Source organism: Cuculus canorus, chromosome 5 (assembly GCF_017976375.1).
Source record: "Cuculus canorus isolate bCucCan1 chromosome 5, bCucCan1.pri, whole genome shotgun sequence".
NCBI classification, from domain to species: Eukaryota; Metazoa; Chordata; class Aves; order Cuculiformes; family Cuculidae; genus Cuculus; species Cuculus canorus.
Genome location: NC_071405.1, coordinates 40228476 through 40249144, shown reverse-complemented (window position 1 = coordinate 40249144; position 20669 = coordinate 40228476). Strand labels below are relative to the sequence as shown.

The following is a 20669-nucleotide window of genomic DNA, read 5'->3' as shown; positions in this document are numbered from 1 at the left end:
TGTGTGAGAGTTTTGCCGTAAGCCTTTCCTCTTCCAGATCAGAGCTATATAGCATATGCCAGGATGGCAAGTCAAGCTGTTGAGGACTTTCCATAGGACCCCAACGAGCTTTTATTTAAATACATTAAAAATGTTTATTTGAAAGGCTACAAAAGCTTTCCTGAGGGTTCATTAATGAATCTTAATTGTCCAATTTGAATGTGAGCACTGGAGCAGAATCTCAGCTGAAAGCTCCTGGTTCCCAAGCTCTGACTAATCTAATGACTGTGAATTAACACAAACACAACCATATCCTGCTGGGGAGGAGGAAAAGGAAGGGAGCAAAGATGTTAGTTACCTACAAGCCAAACTCCCCAGGAAGTCAGTGGGAGCTTTGCTAGTCTTAAGAACAGCACGACCAGACACAAATATAAAGAAAAGAGGACGCTAAGAAAATATTTTTCACACATTTGTGTACTGAGGGGCCTGTGAAGTCTAATGAGTGCAGAACACAAGAACTCTATTACAACATAACTCTCAGATACACTGCTTTAGTGTATCTGTGTCGCTTTCTGCGTGACTCTATTTCCTTTTGGAGTCTACTTATGAAAAATAAACTTACAAAGTTGCCTGACTATGCAAAAAAGACAGTTGCAATAATCTCGCCAATCTAGGTGCACAATACCGATAAACAGGCTGTGATATTTAGCTGCTTGGTTAGATGGATGCCTGCCTGTCTGCATACGCACCCAATATCTCTGTAAATCTGATCTTTTCCATCACCTTATCTGTTACTCTGTTCAGACCTCTGGGTACCAGACTTTGCCTCTGTTATGCAAATGTGGCATTTTTTTAAGTTACGGAGAAGCGCAGCACCAGTTTATCTTATTAAGATAGGCATCTAAGGCAATCTGTGATTTGAAACAAGCTACCTTTTGTTATTACGGATGTAGAAGATGATGCAATTTTGTAAAGTACTTCAGCTTTTTAGAAAGAACTACCTTATTTAAGAAATTACTGTTTAGAAATCTAGAATTTAATTAAACTCAGCCACTGTTGTTTTAACAAGAAACTGTAGACTATGTTGCACCTAAAGACAAACAGTTATTGACTGAGAGCTTATGCTTTATCAAAGTAAGTTTAGAAATATACAAAATGTGCAGTTATTTTTCCTGACATACAGAAATGCTCTTCCAGTCTCCCCTTGCTGCCTACAGTGAGAACAGATGTAATTTAGTATGAGTTAGGTGCTGGTGAAGCAAAACAGTTGAATGTACTTGCATTTGTAAGCAGTGTCCACCAAAATGCTTCAAAAATCGCTAGATCTGAGTATATGCTGAGCTCTCTGTAGACAGTTCCCAAACATCCACTAAATTACTGTACCAGATATACTCCAGAAAGAGCTTGCTTGGTTCCAATATGCAAGTTTTCTTTTTATCTTAATATTCATAGCCTGTATTCCTTTTACTTGTCCAAGTGTAACAGTATAATGGTTATATAAACTGATGCTTATATTAAGATGTTATTTTGACATACACTTTGGTGTCATATGTAAACACCAAGCATGTATATAATAACCACCATTACTACAATTCTCAGATCCAATCAGGATGACAAATTTTTATGATGTATTTTCTGACAAAATGGCAATGTGAATTTAAATTTTCACATGACTGAAATACAGTTTATAATTGAAAGTACCATATACACAATTAAAAGTAAGATAACAGTGGATTTGTTGCCTGACTCTATTTTACTTATGATTGCTTTTGTATACCATTCACTTGTTAATGAAGCTATCAATTATTTTACTGTAAATTAGCTATTGTGAGTTTAAGGTCTTTTTGCAATGTCTATGCTAGGTTACAGGAGCATATATCAAACTCCCATGTCTTTCTACATCCATAACCATAACAAATGGTTTTTATTAGAAAATTTAAGTGTCTTATAATGTCTTCTTAATGGACAGTATGTGCATGTGTTGATGATGAAAGCCATCTTCCTTCATGCAAAATATTAATGCATGTGGCCTACGTCTCCATAGATACAAGTTAAAGAATCATATTTAACCCATGAAGTGTTAGTATACACTTCAGCTTTGCCCAGATTTCATATTTCTCTAGTTTTAAAGTCCTTTAAGGAAAGAACAAATTAGAGGCAAATTACATGCACATGTAATTGTGAATAAAGGGTATAACATCCACTGGAAAAAAAAATCCCTAAAACCCAAACCAAACCTGAATCACTTTATAAAATGCCTATTCCTAAATCGAAATACCCATTGAGATTTAGAAAATGCAATTCACATCTTCCTAGAATTCCAGCTTGTACGTCACAAAACCCTTAATACTGCTTATAGATTTTGTCCTCTGACCTAAAATATCATAATGGTTCCAAGCAAAGGATAGTTTAGCCTCTGTCTGTATCCTTTTCATTGGGACAGCATTATCCATTTGGGTTTTGGATCATTGCACAAAATCTTGGGCGAGCACACCGCTCTGACTTGAAATATATTCTACCAACAGATTCCAGGGCACCTGAGAGATCCGCTATTCAAATCAACCCCTGCTAATGTTGGGCTTGATTAGAGGAAGTTCACTAAGCCTCTTGAAAGATATCCTCCAGCCTTCCCTCACTGTTTCCATGTTCCCTTGGCAGAAATCAGGGATTTGAAAGCTGCAATTCAACAGCATCATCCTTTTATCTCGTGGTAAATATTTTATTATTCCTTTATCCTCGATGCTGTTTAAAGGAATTAATTTAAAATATTAACTTCTTTGTTCAGGGAGGAAATCTCCAAAGCATATGCAAACAAGAATCTTTAGAAATGCACCAAGATGTAACTCCAAGCTCTGCTCTAGCTTTCCCCATTCATTCATTCAGCCTGCAGACCCGGTGGCTCCCTGCTGGAGATCTCTGCTCAGATCGAAAGTCTCCAGCAGCTGCTATTCCACTACTCATTCATACACGACCAGCTTCCCTGTCCCTGCTCCCTGCATTTCGACTTCTCTTTCCTCCGTATGTCCAATTTACTCCCTAATCTGATCTCACTTCTTTGATCCTCCTCAGGAACACAAATCATCCTCCCACACCAAAACACCACTCATCCCTACCAAGGGCTGGCAGCAATTATGCTGTAACAAAGGTACATTTAAGAGAGGAATAAAACCTATCCAAATCAATTCTTTGTAAAGGCACCATCCTTCATCTATATTCCTACTTATCAATATGGGTATTTTGGGGGTTAATCCTGCTGCTGCTCCTGAAGTAAATGTTTACTTTTGATTTCAGGAGCACAATCAGACCCTAATTAATGTAATTATCCTCATATATAATGGCATGAAAGGTACCTAAGTAAAGGAGTTAGGTGACCATTTAACACCATCTTTACCCACAGCTATGCTGTGACCTGCATCACTGTGCATTCCCTTTCCAAAACAACCGCAGGCACCAGGAGGGGAGGAGTTGTCCTTCAATAACCAGACAAGAAACCTGTCAAACACAGTGTCCCTTTTACATGAATGAACCCTGTCCTCTGATTAATGCTTTGCATTTCCCACAAGGGAAAAGACAGAGTGAGAAGGCAAGAGAGGAACTGAATTACCCATTCTCAGAGAGGCACGATCATAAATATTTAATGTGGTATGTATGAGAAAAGAGAAATGAACAGACTCCCTTTCCAATGCAGGCTGAGAAGCTCCATATTCTCTGGTCTCCCAGGGACTACCTGCTCCCGTGATCCTTTCTCCATCTCGTAGAGGGGAGAGAGATGTTAGCTGGTAAGAGGGCTAGACAAGGTGTCATCCTCCTTTACTGGAGAACGACTGAGTGCAAAAATCTGTGCATGGAGGGAAATTACCTGGTATAATGGAGGTCTCCCTGGCCCATGAATGGGACCCTGCCCCAGGCTGTGGGTCTTTAGGAGCCTGTTAGAAAATAAGGGTCCTTGGAAGCCCACATATGAGTACACACGCTCATGCCTTGGCATCCACTTGTGCCCCATGCGTGAGGCCTGCTTGAGAGCATGGGTTATGTCCCCATAGCCCGTGCATGATTTTTGTATGGCTACACACATGGATGGCTGCTCTGTGCTGACAGTGGAGATTACCCTGACGATGCTGGGGGGAAGAGGGACTGAAGGGAGGTTCAAGTGTTTTGATGAGGGTGTTGATTGCATAGCTTACCCTTGCATATCTGGAGGAGTAGGGGTCCTCAAAGAGAGCCCAGATGCGGGGCTGCCACCGTCTCCAGAAGCCCCCAGACCTGCCATCCGGGGAGTCACTAAGCGCTAGGCGTTTTGTCATCTCCAGTTCCTCTTCCCCATCACCAGAGTCTCCGGTGCCATCTATGTCTCCATCCTCGGCACTGCTATCCAGAGGGGCCCCACCAAAGCTGTCCAGAGCCTCTTCGGCGTCCCGGTGCTGCCGGTAGGTCATCCAACAGCAGGGCTCCACATCGGTCTCATCGATGCCCCAGAAGGCCAGCTCCTCCTCATAGAGGGGCCCGCACACGTCGGCGGGGCAGTGCAGCTTGCCGGTGCGGTAATAATTCAGGATGTGGGCGAAGACGCCCGGGTGCCGGTCAAAGAAAAACTCATCCGTGCGGGGGTCATAGTCGAAGTGGCTGTGGGCATCGGGCTCGGCGATCCAGGCCAGCCGAGTGCCGGGCAGGGTGCGCAGGGTGCTGCGGTAGGTCTGGTGCCTAGTCCCTCCCACGTTGATCACAATGCGGTCGCTCTCGTCGCCCTGGCCCATCTCGTCTCTTATTAGGCATGTCGCAGACTCATCCAAGCAAGCACGGCAGGCGGCAAGCCCGGGAGGGGACGGCTGCTCGGCGGCGGCCGGTGCCTAAAGCCCAGCCTCGAGGGGCCCCGGCCGGCTCCGCTCCCGGAGGCCGCTCCGAGGGGCTCCGCTGCTCCGACTGAAGTCAGGCTCTCGGGGGCCGCGGCGGAGGGGCAGGGGCAGGGGGGGCCATGCTCCGGGGGCGCGGGCGCTGCGGTGCCGGAGGGGGAGGGCCCTTTCCTGGTTGGACGTGGCCAAAAGCGAGGAAAAAGGAAAAAAAAAAAAAACAAACAACAAGGGGTTTAAAAAAAAGAATAAAAAGAAAAAAAGAGGGGGAGAAAAAGCCTCGGGGCGCTGGGCGCAGGTGCTGCGGGTGGAGGCGGCGCCGCTGCAGCCGCGCGGGGCGGGCGCGCCCGCAGGTGCTGAACGGACAGCTCCGCGCACCGCCCTCCCGCCGCGCCCCTGCGGCCGGGCAGCGCGCTGCGGTGCGGCGGCGGGGACCCGCGCTGCTCCTGCCGCTGCTCCTGCCGCTGCCGGGCGGCTCGGTGCAGCCCGCCCGCCCGCCGGACAGCGCCGCGCACGCGCACGGCTCCCGCCCCGCCGCTGGGTCCTAGTGCCGACCGTGCCCCGAGGGCGCCGCGACCCCCGCGAGCCCGAGAGTGCTTCCTCGACGCATCCTTGTTCCGGTACCCCCAGCTGGTGAAAGAGCGCCCCCCAACCCTGGGCACCGGCCTCTCTCGGACGCGCGATGAGATCCGCAGAGTCCGCGCCGGCTCGCGGTGGCTCTCGCCGTCGAAGGGAGCCGCGGGCGCCCTGGTCCTTCGTGGGCTCAACTCCCCGAAGGGCAAAGAGGCAACGGGCAGCATCTCCCCAGGCATAAATGCCTCTCACCGTGAGCAGGGATGCCTGGGGTTCGCGTTTCCTCCACGCCTTTACCTTGTCCCGCAGACCTGTTCTGTTCCTCGGTGTTCTGTTTTCCTCGCTTGCTTGTTTCTTCCCCAAAGTCTCATTAGGAGACTGCGATTTGGGTTTGTCTTGTTTATTTTTATTTTTTTTTAATCCCATTGATTTGCAAAGGATGCCAAGGGAAGTTTCACATCTACAGAAAGAACGGTTCTTGCCCTGCGAGGAGCTTGAAGAAAGCAGAGAGATGGTTGTGTGCAAGGGATTAGCAGAGGTATGTAGACATGCTCTCTATTTTGTTTTATTTGCTATCAGCACATTAGGAGGCTTTTGAGCGAGCCTGGAAAGCTGAGCTGTTATGGATGAATCACGGAAGGTCGTGTTGCTGCGGTCATTGCCAGAGCCGAAGTTTTTCTTCCCCTTGTGATGAGGTAGAGAAACATATGGTTGAAAGGTATGTGTTTGAGGAGCACTGCTGGAGTGTAGAAGTCAAAGGGGTAACACGGTGCCCAACAGAAGAAGTTAGACTGGGGGAATGCAGCTAGGTTGGGCCTTGAAGGAGGATGGAGATTTGGATGTGCTGTAACAGAAGGTGAAGAACAGGTAGAAGTCTGCCAAGGAGCGAGTGGTGTGGTCAGGTTTGTGAGAGGAGGTGTTTGCCCATGCACAGCTTTCATGGGTTGCAAAGAAGCGTTACCTGTGCTTGGGATGTAGAGAAGAGAACTTTGTGATAGTTGTAGTAGGATGTACCAGAGACCCTAGACAGCAGATTTGTCTGTGAAAATGATAACAGATTGGTCAATTGGTCTTGAAGCTGGTGGAGTGGAAGGAAGGACTTGGAGCTGGGTGCTGTTTGCGTGTGATTTGTGGGAAAAGGAAGGGAAGATAGTGGAAATGGGGAATATGTTACTGCTATTGGCACGGAAAGTGGAAAGGGAAGGTGGGGGTAAACCAAGGCAACCCTGCACTTCAGCTAGCATAAACTGATGATAAAATCTCTAGGAAGAGATGCAGGACAGCATCCCTGCTTGGGCATTGGGATTGAATAATGGGAAAATGGTCAATGATAGAGGGAGAAATCTGCAAATCACAAGCACAGAAATGCTATCTGAAATCCTTGAGAATTACCAGACACAGGGCACAAAGGGAGAAGAGGTCAGTGAATCCAAGCCTGGCATTAAGAAAGGAAAAGCGGAGGATGATTTATTGACAGAAATAATACAAGTAATAATTATTTTGTAATCGTAGTAAGTTGCTACTTTTGATAATAATAGATGTGAGGATCAATAGAAAAGGTCCATTGTGAGAGGTAACAGAGGGTGAGGAAGGTGGGTGACCCAGGAAAGCGGTTTAAGGACCTGTGAATCCCAGGCCAGTGGGTCCTACACAACTATAGTGGCTCTTTCCCAGCTCGTTACCTCCTGTCTCCCATGTTACCTTACCCCACATGAGTGATTCCTCCTCGGGAATTTCAGTGTGGATTTCTAAGCTGACTGTGGGGATAAAAGAGATAGGTATCTTGCAGCTTCTGTCACTTCAGTTTCCATTCTTGTCTGGGCATCTGCAGGAGGGTGGTACATGACCTCAGATGTCATCTGAAAGTACACATTAAAAAATGGAAAGCTTGTTTAAAGGTAGTTTTCATGGACTCAGGTGCAGAGGCCATGCTGAAATGACCTGTGAGGTTTCTTTGAAGATACTAAGGCTATACTTGACAAAGAGGCTTTGATAGACACAGAAGAGTTGGATATTTCAAAAGACACATGAAAGCCCCAAATCAGAGACTGATAGGCAAGGGGGAGCTGTGAGATCTTGAGCGAGATGACTGAAATGGGAAGCTTTCTTAGAAATAAAAACTGGAAAATGAAGTTTATACATTATTTTGATGTAGGAGATGAAAGATAACATCACGTTTGAAGCTTATATTGAAGTTTGAGGGGGGAAATATTAGAAAATAAAGCCTTTATTAAACAAGGAACCTGGCACGATATAACTGCATATGAAGACACGAAGACTTTGCTTTGCACTGTAGATTATAGAGTGATTTGCTCTTGTCTATGTAATGATAGTTGACGATAGCAGAAAGATAGTTGCTGATCTATGAAAATGAATGCTTTAAGTCAGTCCAGCAAGTGAGTTAAGCCTACTGTATAAATTCTGTTTCCACAAATTGAAAAGTTTGGACTATGATAGACAAAAGAAACCAAATAATTTTAAAAGATCTAACTTGCAGACAAAAAAAATCACAGAACTTTGGTTAATACCCAACTGTATAGTGGCTCTTCAGTGTCCCACCCCTCACCCCACTGAAAAGTAACAAGATTGTAATTATCTTTTTAATTCTTGTTTGTATCTGATGTCTTTAAAGATTCTTTCTGGCTGCAGAATAACTGCTTATGCAAACACAATAGCTCAAACTAGAAGCCTGCATCTGTGCTGTGATGCTGAAGGATCTCCCCTTACTTTACAAAGACTTCCAAGGCTATAATGATATCCTGTAATCCCCGGTGTACATGAGATGAACATAACGAATGAATTAGACATACCCACATTCAGTCTTTTTTGTGTTTGTTTCAAAATAGCTGTGTCTCCTTTATGCCTTTAGACTGGCCTTGGAAACAAAACAGTAATTGCAGAAGCAGAATCGTGCATTTGGTCACTCGTAATGCCATTGACTTCAGTAGAGTTAAAGAATGGATTAAATGAATGAATGAGTGAAAGTTTAGGTCCCCCTGTCAATTAATTGAGAGCAGTCTTCTCTATACTTCACTGATGGGTGTTTTCTCTACACAGGAAAGAGAAATAAGGCAGGGATGACTTAATGAGAAGGTGGACGTGGATGTCCAGGAATTATCTAGCTTTTCTGTGATATCTCTTGTAATTTGAAGTTAATTAATAATTAACCTTTCTAAGTTTTACTTACTAAAAAGAACTAAACCACCTTTAGTAGTGCTGGAGACCTCCATGGAAGCATGGAGTTGGTAGGTCGTTGAACTTATTCACGGTCTGTTTGAAAAAGGATCCTGAATCATCATCAGCAGGTGGTAATGTTATCAGAAATTCTTAAAATGCATTAAAAGACATTAGCCTTGGAATTATATTTTGTTTCCTGAGCTGATTCTCACAACTGGTGAGAGATTTTGATGATCTCTGCCTTGAGCTGTGGCTCACCAAAACCTGGCACAAGTAGGGAAAATAAGCTGTAGAGTTTAGTAAGGCCTTTCTAAAGGCCTCCCTTGTGGGAGCCTTCTGGGAGGCCAGAGTTGCACAACTGCTGCCCAGGAGAGTGTATCTGTGCTTTGAGCAGTCCTGTTAAAGTCATTGGACCTACTTATAACCTTAGCTGTTCTTCTAAATAAACATTTTAACGATGGCAGTGGATGAACAGCTTTAAGGCATAGATCTATTCTAGTTTTTAAACTACTGTGTAACAGAAAAAGAGAGTGAGTCCTTTCACTTATTTTATCACTTATGTTAGGTCACCCCACTGTCTCCCATGTTCTGATGACAAAGGAAGAGTGAAGTCCTTTCACCTCTGTAGACTGTGTCCTGGGATCACCTTTGTTTCTCTATGCTTCACCACCTCCATAATGATGAAAAGTAGATTGTGCTTCAGAAAGAAGTCTGAATTCTGTTTACAAAGAAGTTTGGGACTTCACACACTATTCATTTGTTAATCCCCTTGCTCTCTCCTTGCTGCTTAATCTGAGAACTGCACTGATTTCTCATCTAACTCTAAAGAGCTTCTTGTCAATGTGGGATATGACTGAGCATATATTTAATAATATTCCTAAATTTAGTAACTTATAACTTGGCAGTGAAATTTTACTTTTTAAAAAAATTTTTGGGTTTTTATGAAGGCATTTTGTCACTTCTGGGAGATGCTGGATTGGCAGATCAAAATCACAGTGTATGGTAGAGGCACAGGAAGCACATAGGGAAGCTTTGCTTTACGTTTTAGTGCTTTACTATGATAGTATAAGAAGAGTATCTCATTTTGCACACCTCTTTAGCCCCTTCATTCACTGAGATTCCTAGTGAGGATGCCAACAGTGGTGACAGCTAACAAAGCACTCACTCCTGAAATTAAAGCCCAAGTCTGAGTTATCAGCCAGTTTATAGTCAAAGGAAAGGGTTATTATGAAAAACTTGACCAGTTCTAACAAGTGCAATAATATAAACAGAGAAAAGAGCTCTTCAGAGAACCTGTGACTTTTTGTGCAGCTATGAATATAACCGAAGAGCGCGTTCAAAATGCTTTAAAGCTGGAGTAACCTGAGAGGGAGAGATTTATTTGTAAGAGTTAATATCTCAAAACCCAAAGCAGCCAGGGCTGAAACCCAGTTTTGCTGTTCTTGAATGCTATAATTTAGTATTAATCTTGTATTAATTTCATGACAGCTCAGCAGTGTTTCAGTGCAGTTCTTTATCAGTGTTAGATTACATCATGCTGTGAATTGCTCTATCTTTTAATATTGATTCTTGTAAATCATTCAGTTTGAGATCTTCGAATGGAAAGATGTGATACATTTCAGCATGCAATGTGCTTTCTTTGTCTTTGAAACTCATTTTAAAACAAAGCACGCTGCAATTGCATAGATGATATTACTTTTCTGAAAGGTTAGGTTTATCCCTTTTAGCTGTCAATAGTTGAACAAAGCCTTCCATGGAAAGAATAAGAATGGAGAAGAAAATGGTTGGGGCTTGATGTTGACTGAGGGAGTCATAGAGGTGCTGCATGTCTGAAGAGCTCTGTGGCCCAAAGCCTGATTCAAAGAAGTCACACTGCTTCTAGTGAAATTAGCCAGAGCAGCAGAAATTATGATTGAATATTAGTTCCTGTACTTTTATCTAGCTAGTTTTTTTTTCTTAATTACCTTAATTTTGTTTGAATATGTACTTCATTTTAATCCATGTTCTTCAACTATTGCATGGCTTTGCTGTGAGCTGAGAAACATTCGCTACACTCTGCCTACTGGGTTGCATTTTGTTCTCCATCCATTTGTACAGGGCTAACATTTGATTGTGAGCAAAAGTTCTTTTTGTTTTGCAAAACCCTCAGAAAGAGTGCTGGTATAGAAACATCAGTGTTGCACAGATGTATACCAAACTGTGACATAAATGGAAATTGTGCTGAAAAGAAATTGAAGTAATATTGTGATATGTTAGAGATCATTACTGGTCTTTGATCACTCCGTTAACTAAGATAAACTCACACCTGGGTGCACATACTTAGCAACAGACACAAACATATAGGTACAGATGTGTGTATTTCACATATACTACATACAGAATATAGAACAGGAGGTGCTAGTCTTTTCTTGAGCAAGGCATGCAGTTCTCAGTGCCTCAAGTATATATTTTCCATTTAATCACATAAAAACCAGGGCCTCTTTCTGACTGAGGAGTATAGGATGTGCTCCATTTTATTCAATACATACGCTTGCCTATCAGCTGACTATTTCTCCAATACATCAAAACAATTAGAACATTTCTTTCCCTCTTTCCCTTCTTTTTTTTTTTTTTTTAAACTGAAATGAGAGTTTATTTTTATGGAATGATTCACTTTCCACAACTGTTATTACTTCTCCAGCCTACTCTGAGTTTGCAATAGCGACTGAAATGTTCTCAGACAAGCAGATGGGAAAATGGCCTGTAAATCTTTATTGTTATAAACAATTTGTAAAACTTGGGATGTTGAAAGGTAAGAGTAGTTCAAATAAATCTCAACAATGCTGACTCAAAGGTTTAAAGCATTGCTTAAATCCCTTGATTAACCCAGCTTCTCAATATTTGACGTGAATCAATAGCTCTGAGATGTCTTTGCTGTTCTCCAGCTTTGTAAATATTTATGTAGCCAGTCCCATGAAATATGACATTTAATCCTGTTCAAGTAATTCTTTGTATGCTACATATGAAGTGATATAAAGTATAATAGTTCCAGCAATGTTAGTATAATAATTGGCACTAAGGATGGAATCTGCTGCATTTCTTTAGTCAATAACCAGGATTTATACAATGTTAGTGTGAGTGAATGGAAAGCAAAATCCACCTTCTGTCACAAATCTTGGGCCAGCTGCTACGAATGCAGATTTGCTGATATTCCTGTGGCTCAGCATTAACAGCAGCCTTTTGTTCCAATTAGATGAGGCGTTGATAGCTAGATCATGGCAAGCAGTGAAAGGATGGCACCTTTATTAGCTTGTCATCAGCCTTCCCTTTCTGGGATGTACTGTAATGAATGGTCTGTGCACTCGGGAGAACAGGAAGGTGCTCTACCCAGAGTTTACAGGACCTGGGGAAGCCTTCTGTAAGAATCTCAGTGGAAAAGGGTTGTACTAGCCCTCCAGATGGTGGCAGAGATTCCAGCTAACATACAAGACTTGCAGTAGGTTTGTATTTAAATGGCTAGCTTGTGAAGCACAGGGATATACTTGTTCCTAAGACACCGCAGTTTTAGTCATTGTTTACTGATTCAGTCTGATTCATCTGTGGATCCTGCCAGGTTTTGCAGTTATATGCTTTGCCTCTAGGTATTCCATAAGTAGAAGGTGTTGGGGAATAATGAGGAAGCAAAAAAAGATCACAGTGGCACAAGATATTCAGAGTTCACCAACAAGAAATCAGAAGTGGATCTTCCTTCAGGTATGCTCCATTCTCGTGCAAAATTGGACCTTTCTGTGCTTCTATGATAGATTCCTATCCTATAAAAGAGCCTACAATAGCATGTTTGTTGGCTTTCCTATGAAGGGATGAGAGGAAAGGGGTGACCTGTTCTTAAATCCATAATAAAGATCTTCTTTCTATGGAATTTTACAGACAATAAAATTTACAAAAACACATTTCTACAGTTTCTCTTAAAATTGTTCTCTTGCATCCTAAAGGCATGTTAAACAGTGGATAAAGATTGCACTGGGTGATGTATTTAGAAATATTATAGTTTTTTATTTGCTTTATCACACCAGACCCCTTGAGAGCCCTTCAGTATATTGAAATGTCTTCATGCAGAAGTACTACAGTGGTGCTGTGCTTCTGTAGCCCAGTTTGGCCACTGCAGAATCCAAGCAGAGAGACGTATGCTCAAAAGGACAATGCACCACAGAAAAGGTGATGCGGGAACTCAATGAAATTACTGTCACTTTTCCTGAGTGTATACTCATACAGTTCTTAAGAGGAGTTTTTGCTTGTGTTTTTGGCTATAGATCCACAGCTATGTATAATTCCGGTTAGGACAGAATTCAGATGATTGCATCTGGATTGCTAATGGATTCTTCTTCAGCTTTGTTTCCATGTTACATTATATTGCTTGTCTCATTGACTATTTCTCCCTTCACAAGCTAACACAGAGTAGGATCTGCAGAATATCACTTTATATTTAGGGATGTACTTCAAGATACTTTGGAAGAAAAATAATGATGTTTACGCCTTCAGCCATACCTGTTTGAAGGCCTGAGAGATTTGGAGAGGATTTGGTCTGTTTGGAAATCAGGCTAGAGATGGTATATCAAAATATGAATTAATACTTTCAGAGCTGAAAATATAAAACTAATTACCTTGGTTAAGAAAAAGTAAAATCTTTTCATTCATTCTGGCCAATTAATGTTAGTCTTTAGATAGCGAGTGAACAAGTACATGAATAGCGATGGGACAGATTAGTAGAGGAGCCTTATGAACATCGACATCTGCTCAGCCAACCAAAGTTCCTAATGATTCAGCTGCAAGTCTGGAAGTATAACCACTGGTGTCTAAAATAGAAGAAATAGATGGAGTTTGAGGTGGGTTTTTTTCCTCTCTCTTTTTTTTTTTCCACTCTACATTGTGTGGTTTACCACAAACGCAAACTAAAAAAAGGCCACAGGAAATGGTCACAATCATAGAGTGCTTGAAGGGCATATGCCTTCACTCACTGCAAAGTGAAGACATGTTGCTTCAGCTACAAAACTTACATGCAGGAATCACTACATACCCAGCAACTGTAAGCATTAAGTGATGTGATCAGTCTTATCTGTATCTCTTTTTAATAGTTATTATTTATACTTAAATGAAGCAATAATGTTTTGTCATCTGCATCTGAGGAATACCATTTTTTCCCCTTTGATGCACAGCAGAACTCAGAATTCTTATTGCAAAAAAAAAAAAGAGCAGAGAGCAAATGAGGTGAAATGACAGATTCAGGCGAAACATGAGCAGCCAGCTCACAACAAGCAAGTTCAGTGCGTGACAATCTTTCTGCTCTTCCCTAGGGACTGGGCAGAATTGTTCAAGAAGAAGCAGATGGAAACAGCTGCCAACAGATGGGTACTGGAAAGGATTCAAGCCACAGTACTTGCTGGGATTTTGTGATGGCCTGAGCTTACCTGATGACAAGTGTCCTAAGATTTTGAACCAGACAGCGATCAGTCAGTTCTTAACTATGAGAACTAGAAAAAAAACCTGTTGTGGAACAAAAGACATATACAGGGCATTCTCTGGGCAAGTCACCAGAGCTTATTTCTCAGAGAAGTCCTGTGGTGAGAGGAATCTTTAAGCTGTGGTTCCTCATTGCACTAAAGATAAAAGAACTTGACTAATACATTTTTTGTCAATTTGTCTATCCCATAATTCATTCACTCAAAATGGTGGTTTCTCTTGACCTTCAGGTAAGATTTAACAGGTGGGGAAAAGATAAATTTAGGAAATCCAGTGACGTAATGCTGATACTTTTATGTTTTCTTGCATATTTTCGAGCATATAACAAAGAATAATAAACAGCAAAAGCTAAAGTGTCCTTGGCAAACAAACAAACAAAATAGCACCCTGTGATATTTTTCCCTTTGCACCCTGCACCCCCCCCCCCCCCTGTTTACTCCCACAGAGCTTGAAATATTAACCCAGCATGTTAATTTATTTCTTCCAGAGTTGCCCTGGCCATTGGATTTAACATCTCTCTTGGAAGTACTTCAAACCAAATGGCTGGTTCCATCTCTAGCTTTGTTAATTAGGCACATTACTTTGTTGCTTTTTTCATATCGTTTAATGTAATTGGAATTCATGAAGCTTTTGAAAGGCATGTTTGGGACTACATTTTGTGCAGCTGTCTTCAAACTGCAAGCTGCTTTAAGAGTCTAGTTCTGTGGAGGCCAGCCTTTGAGAGCGTAACACGTGTTCTCAGCACATACCATGCTTCCTTTCCAAAAGCGATGAAGTGACAAGTATGACACATGTTCCTTCCTGCATACAGTTGTATTGTTATGGTATTCTATTTGTAATAGGAGCATTATGTGCCCGGTTTGAAGAACAGGACTCCCTCTACCAGCTGTTGTATAAATGCTTTGCTCTAAGATGGTCTTCATCCTAACCGCCTTTAGGCAATTCATAGGGATGCCTTGCCACATAGGCACAAAAGCCTGTGGTTTCTCACACAGAAGTGCATCTTTGCAAGCTATGAATTTGGACATTCTGTGGTAATACCAACAGCTAAGGGTGCCAATGCTGTGTCAAGGGCCAGTAATACTGATGAATTTACACTAGGTAGGAATTCAGCTCATTAATTGCAGTTGTGTTGGTGTGAAATGATACTCTGTATCTGAACTGAGGAAGAGTTACATATAAAAGTTTAGGGGGAAAAATTATATATGCAAGCACGAAAGAAATTATGTCCAAGTCCTCTTTTTCGTAGAAATGCTGCCCTCAAGTGGTCTGGGGGAAAAAAGCATACATACTGCTTATTGATTGCAACAGTGTAGTTTCGACTTGCTTTGCTGCAAGTAGCAATCGAATGTACCTCTTAGTACCACAGGCACATGGATGGTTTATGCTCCACCCTGAGGAAACCCATGGGTGGCATAAGACCAAGCAGACATTCATAACAAAAAGTTATTGGTTTACCCGTACAGGCCCACTGACTCTATTCTGTAAACAACCAACTAAAATTGAAATATTTTCCACACAAATGAGAGGTTCGTAACAGTCTGCCCTACAGCGATAGTCAAAACTACTGACATCACACAGAACCACGTGTAAGAAAATGGAGACGAGTTGGACAAACCGGTCTCACAGGAAATGTGTTCCTAGATGTGATGGATTGTCACTGAAAAAACCCCAACCTGGTCCAACTGTCGGTCAGATAAAGAGTCCTGCACACAGTGGTTGTCAGTGAAACATGAGGATCCTTCTGTCCTCCCAGAGTATTAATTCCAGGCCACAGATAAAATACAAATTCTCTAGGTTTTGTGTTTTAGTCATGGCAGCCAAGTGTATTTGTTTTAGGATTCAGAAGTAAAGCATCAATGTGAAAGAAAGGAATGTTGTATGCCTAAAGTATAAGGTCGATGATCTTTAGGTATGTTACCTCTATGCTTGCTTACCTTTCCTTTGTGTGCCTTCAAATGTTTTTTCCAAATGTGCAAGACTGTTTCTCAGCTTGTCCTGTTCTATACCTGCATGTTATGTGGGGCTTACTGTGCATGCCGAGGTGATTTGCACCCCACTGAGGGACCAGACCATCAGAGAACTGGATCTCGGTCCTGCTGTCATCTCCTGTTCCTGTGCATCTGCCCCAGCTGCCTTCTGGTAAGCAACCTCCTTGGCCATGGCTTGCAGCACAGACCATACAATGCCTTCGAAGACCTTCCTTTTTTTTTTCTTTTGTCCTTCTTTTTTACTTAAAACAAACAAAAATAGAATCACGCCTCAAAATTTGTGCAGTAATAAAGAAACCCTTTACTATTCCTACAATTTTTCTCTCTCTTTCCGTAGAAAGCTCTTGGTAGGGAAGAGCTTGGCTTTTCCAGCATATTTTTCCTGCTGTTCCTAGTGTGTGGGGCTCCAGGCACTGCCTGAAGATGGTGGATATTTTTGTTTGTTTCCCCACAAACAATTTTCCATGATACGAAGATGAGAAAACAACATTGAATTCACCAGGAGACAATTTCAGAAAGAAATGCAACTTGCCTCTTATCCAGCAGATGCTGCTGTTGGACCAAAAAAAGCGTCTCAAGGTCAGTTCAGGTGGGTTAGAGAGGACAATATTTCATATTTCAACAGTTCCAGGATTTTATCCAGCATCTCCAGATCTGGTCCCTTGAAACTAGGGGAACCCCTTTTACAGCCGTGTACTTGCAACACTAGGTGACTGTGCTGAGACATAGACCTTTGAGTGCATCTGACTCCAAGTGAAAAAACCAACACCACCCCAACCACAATCGCAATCTCAGTCTTTGGATTAAGTGGGTTGTTGTCTGTCAGAATTTTTAATATTTTTTTTATAAACAGTGGAAAGCTTCACTTCATATACAGTATTTGCTTCCCTAGTGATGAATGGGGGGTTATTTATTAAGTCATACATAAAATAGCACACTTGTTGATGTTGCTAAGATATGTGCAGAAAAGTTATTGACATTTCAGAAATGAAATGTGAGTTCAATACCATGCTGACTGTATTATTGGGAAAAGCCTGAGGTTTTCTGTCACCCTGTGGTTACAGGATAGGTCAATTTTCACCATTAAGGTGTTTATTCAGAAGTGCCTGTGAGATTTCTGGGTCCATAAGGAAATTTCTAGGTTCCTTCTACTGGCCCAGGTGGCTTTACACCAGATGTGTTCCTAATTCCTAGTGGGAAATTTCCTAGGTGGGAAAGGACTGTCTGGTGGTTCTCGTGTATTACACTAGGGACTATTCTCTGCCTCTTTAGCACTAAAATCTCAAATATTGAAAGTAGAGACATTGGTCACCACTTAATGACATTTCCAGTTGTGCAACAAACCTTTTGAGAAGGAAGCATGCTGCGTAGATCAAGGAGAGAAAGTCACGACTGTTCAATAGATTTACTGGAAAACAAGTGATTTGAAAAGCTGAGGGAGGGTGAGCTGAGAAGCTTTAGTAAATAGTGCTTAATGAGCTGCTCAGGTATGTCTTACGAGATGACCTCTGGGACGTTTGGCATGTGGGCCTATTATCTCATCCCACACTTACTGAATGCAGATCATGTTGTCAAAGGTTTGCACTCTGACTCTACAAAGACCATTTTACCTACTGTTAGCAAAGTCAGTTTTGCTGTGTGCAGGTTATGGAAAATGACATGCTAACCATCTTCTGCTATCACAGGCCCCAGGTCAGCCACACGGCTTGGAAATGTACACTTTTAGTATTATTATGGGGATGGTTTCTTGTTTATATTTTCAAGATCAGGTAAGCTGTAAAGCCTGCCAGTTTGCTCAGTGTGGTTGTGCTCAGGGGATCTGCATATCCGAAGGGGCTGTGACAGAAATGGGTCAGTGAGCGGAGCATGAGCAAAGGGACACGGCAGGCACTTTATGTCATGGCTTTGCACCGTCACATAAACGCTGTCCCAGACAGTATTACATGCAGTAGCTTGAAACTGTTCCCACTGGAGTTGGAAGTATTGACATTGATTTCAAGGAACAAATCAATAATTTTTAAGCAAAAGGGAAATATTAATTTCTTCTCATTAACATTTGGTTGGTATGAGGTACCATACCAACTTTTACTTGTCTGTTCCCTTTTAGGTGTAGTTCTGAAGATGATAATACCATTTTTCTGAGTAAAATGAGCAGGTTTTTCCTTTGCACAGTTTTCAAATATCTCTGCAAAATACGAATTGTAAAATGAAAACTGTTTTTTCTTCCACACCCAGTGGGATATTGTAAGGTCTTTGTTTTGTGTTTAAAATTACAAGTCATTTTAAAAGAGCAACATCTAGTGCAAAGCAACTTCCAACTTAATATTTTTTTAATAATTTTTTTATACAGATGATAAAATATTTTAAAAGGAAAAATATACCAGTAGTTCATATACTTCTATTACCTGAAATGTAATTTTTCAGTATGTGAAAAATTTCTGTAGCAGCTCCAGGAATAATATAGGAAATGGTGTATAACATTGTTATTTTAAAAACCCAGCAACTTTATTGCACTTCTTTTGTTAAGAAATATTGAAAATAAAGATCCTCTTAATTCTCATATTTGCAAATGACCTGATGAAATTTAAAATCAAAGCACTTAGCATATATAAGTGAGGTATAAATTTATTCCTCTTCACTTTTTCCATAGCAGTGGTTGGAGTAAGATAATCCGCTAACACTGGTTTTGCTGCAGCCACAGTAGGGCTTTCTGAAGTTACCAAATGTAATGAAACATTTCTAAGATACACACTTATCTTTATGTTCAAAGACAGCTACTTTATGTTAATGACTTGTAGCCCTATGACTTTCCCTTTGGAGGTAGTGTTCCATAGGAAATTTCAGGCCATTCCAACAGCTTGAATTAAAAGCTCCAACCCCACGTTCAGGCAGGCTCTGTACTGTCCTGCCGAGGCAGGTCAGGGAAAGGAATGCTCTGGTTTGTGGTCACCCCCAGTTTCTCCCAGGATCTGCATGTCAGTGCAATCTGCGGGATTCAGATTTTTTAGATTCAGATGGTATTTCTTTAGCTGCCCCATCCTGAAGAATATTGAACTGGAACCTGCGTCGTATAAACTGGTGATTTCAGTTGTCGGTGCCCATGCTGGAGTGTTTGTCTTGTAGGACCAGCCCTAAGCATCTCAAGACACCTTCAGTTTAAAAACCACAGTTTGTAAATATTGGCTAAGTGTTGTATCTATTCCTTAGCCTCACTTATGTTCCCTGCCACTGTCAGAACTGAACTAAAGCTCTGAGTCCAAATAGTTCTAGCTTCAAAATATGTGCACATAGTTCTGTCAGTAACATGCCATCCTCTTGATGCACAGGGGAGTAGAGTAACTTCAGGCATTTGTTTTATATGTATTACCTTAGAAATAGACAGGAAGAAATTGCACAGGGGACACATTTTCCTTATTTAAGTTCAAAAATAAATATAGCTGTAACCTAAGCGTGTATTTATCAGCAGTGACGCCCTTTGGCCTTACTCCAGTGGACTTTTCTCACTGACATCAATGGGGAAAAGATGGACTCTGCATAGGAAATCTGTGAAAGTTTTTTTATCTTCTACATCCATCCATCTATTTTGGGATGTGCTAAATGCTTGTTCTCTGTTGTAACATTAACATCGGTATGTGGAAACTTGGGTTGCTAAAAAAATCAGTGAAATGCAATATACATGACTTCGCGTGGAACTGCATGTACATGTTGAGCACAAGAGCCCCTCGCCCACTGTGCCGTGCCAGCTTTACAGCCGTGTAAAACCTATTGTGTCGCACAGAAGTGAGGTGCTGAGGCAGTCATGAACTTTGTGCTACCAGTACGTATAGAGGCTCTGTAGTTCCTGAGCTGGCAAAATATTTCCTGGTTGCCATTTACATGACAGTAAAACTGATCCTGTTACCAGCCTCAGCATATGGGTATGGCAAGGTCTCTAGTATTTCACAAAAACATCTTTTTGCAGTGTGGGCCCAATCAATTGTTCACTAAAGGCAATGGAAATTTTATCACTGGTTTGTGAGATGTCGATTTGTGAGACTCCAACTGTCTGTCTTTGAAAGTTTTCCAAGTTGGTAATGTTGGCTTCAAACTAACCTGGGGTATTTTCCTGACCTCAGTGGAGACCCTCCTTATTCCTGCCAGTGTGAATTAGCACTTTCACTAGTTCATTTAATTTTTATTTTTAATGGAAAAACAAAAGGGCTAAGCTCATCCTTTATGAGCTGAACTGTTTTCTGGTCACAGTGAGAGATCTTTACAAAGTTGGACTTCAATAGAGGTATGGAGAGGCCAGTCCTTCCTTGGCCTCCCTTCCAATCTGTGGGAGCCCAACCTGCTTCACAGAGTGGACCTGTGCTTTGATGCCGATTTATCATCCACCATGGTCACAGGCGCACGGATGAGGAAACAATCTCTGTGGCTGCTCCTGCCCCTCTGGCTTCAGATAAGACAGCAAGCTTGGAGCATGCCTCTGCCTGCCAGGACGAAGGAGAAGCAAGCACGTTTCTCTGCTTGACACGAGGCCACTCAGTCCTCTCTGTGGAGCACTAATCTTCAAGGCCCCCGCAACTAAAGGAGTACGAGACATTCCCATGGAATTAGCTGTTCC

General features: G+C 42.0%; 1 protein-coding gene and 1 long non-coding RNA gene across 7 annotated transcripts in view; one reads left to right on the top strand and one right to left on the bottom strand.

Annotated features, from left to right (window-relative positions):
- The window catches only part of KCNC1 (potassium voltage-gated channel subfamily C member 1), a 125811-nt gene extending 120806 nt beyond the window's left edge, over positions 1-5005 (bottom strand). For all 6 annotated transcript variants that reach the window (XM_054068995.1, XM_054068994.1, XM_009571823.2 and 3 more), the window contains exon 1: positions 4164-5005. In XM_054068995.1, coding sequence (XP_053924970.1) covers positions 4164-4733 — 570 coding nt within the window. In that variant the 5' untranslated portion in view covers positions 4734-5005. The remainder of the gene's footprint in view (positions 1-4163) is intronic.
- A 452-nt stretch (positions 5006-5457) lies between these two features.
- On the top strand, positions 5458-18531 carry LOC128852398 (uncharacterized). The gene is made up of 3 exons (XR_008450227.1): positions 5458-5937; positions 12197-12308; positions 13907-18531. It is a non-coding gene; the product is annotated as an uncharacterized LOC128852398 (long non-coding RNA).
- Positions 18532-20669: the final 2138 nt, after the last annotated feature.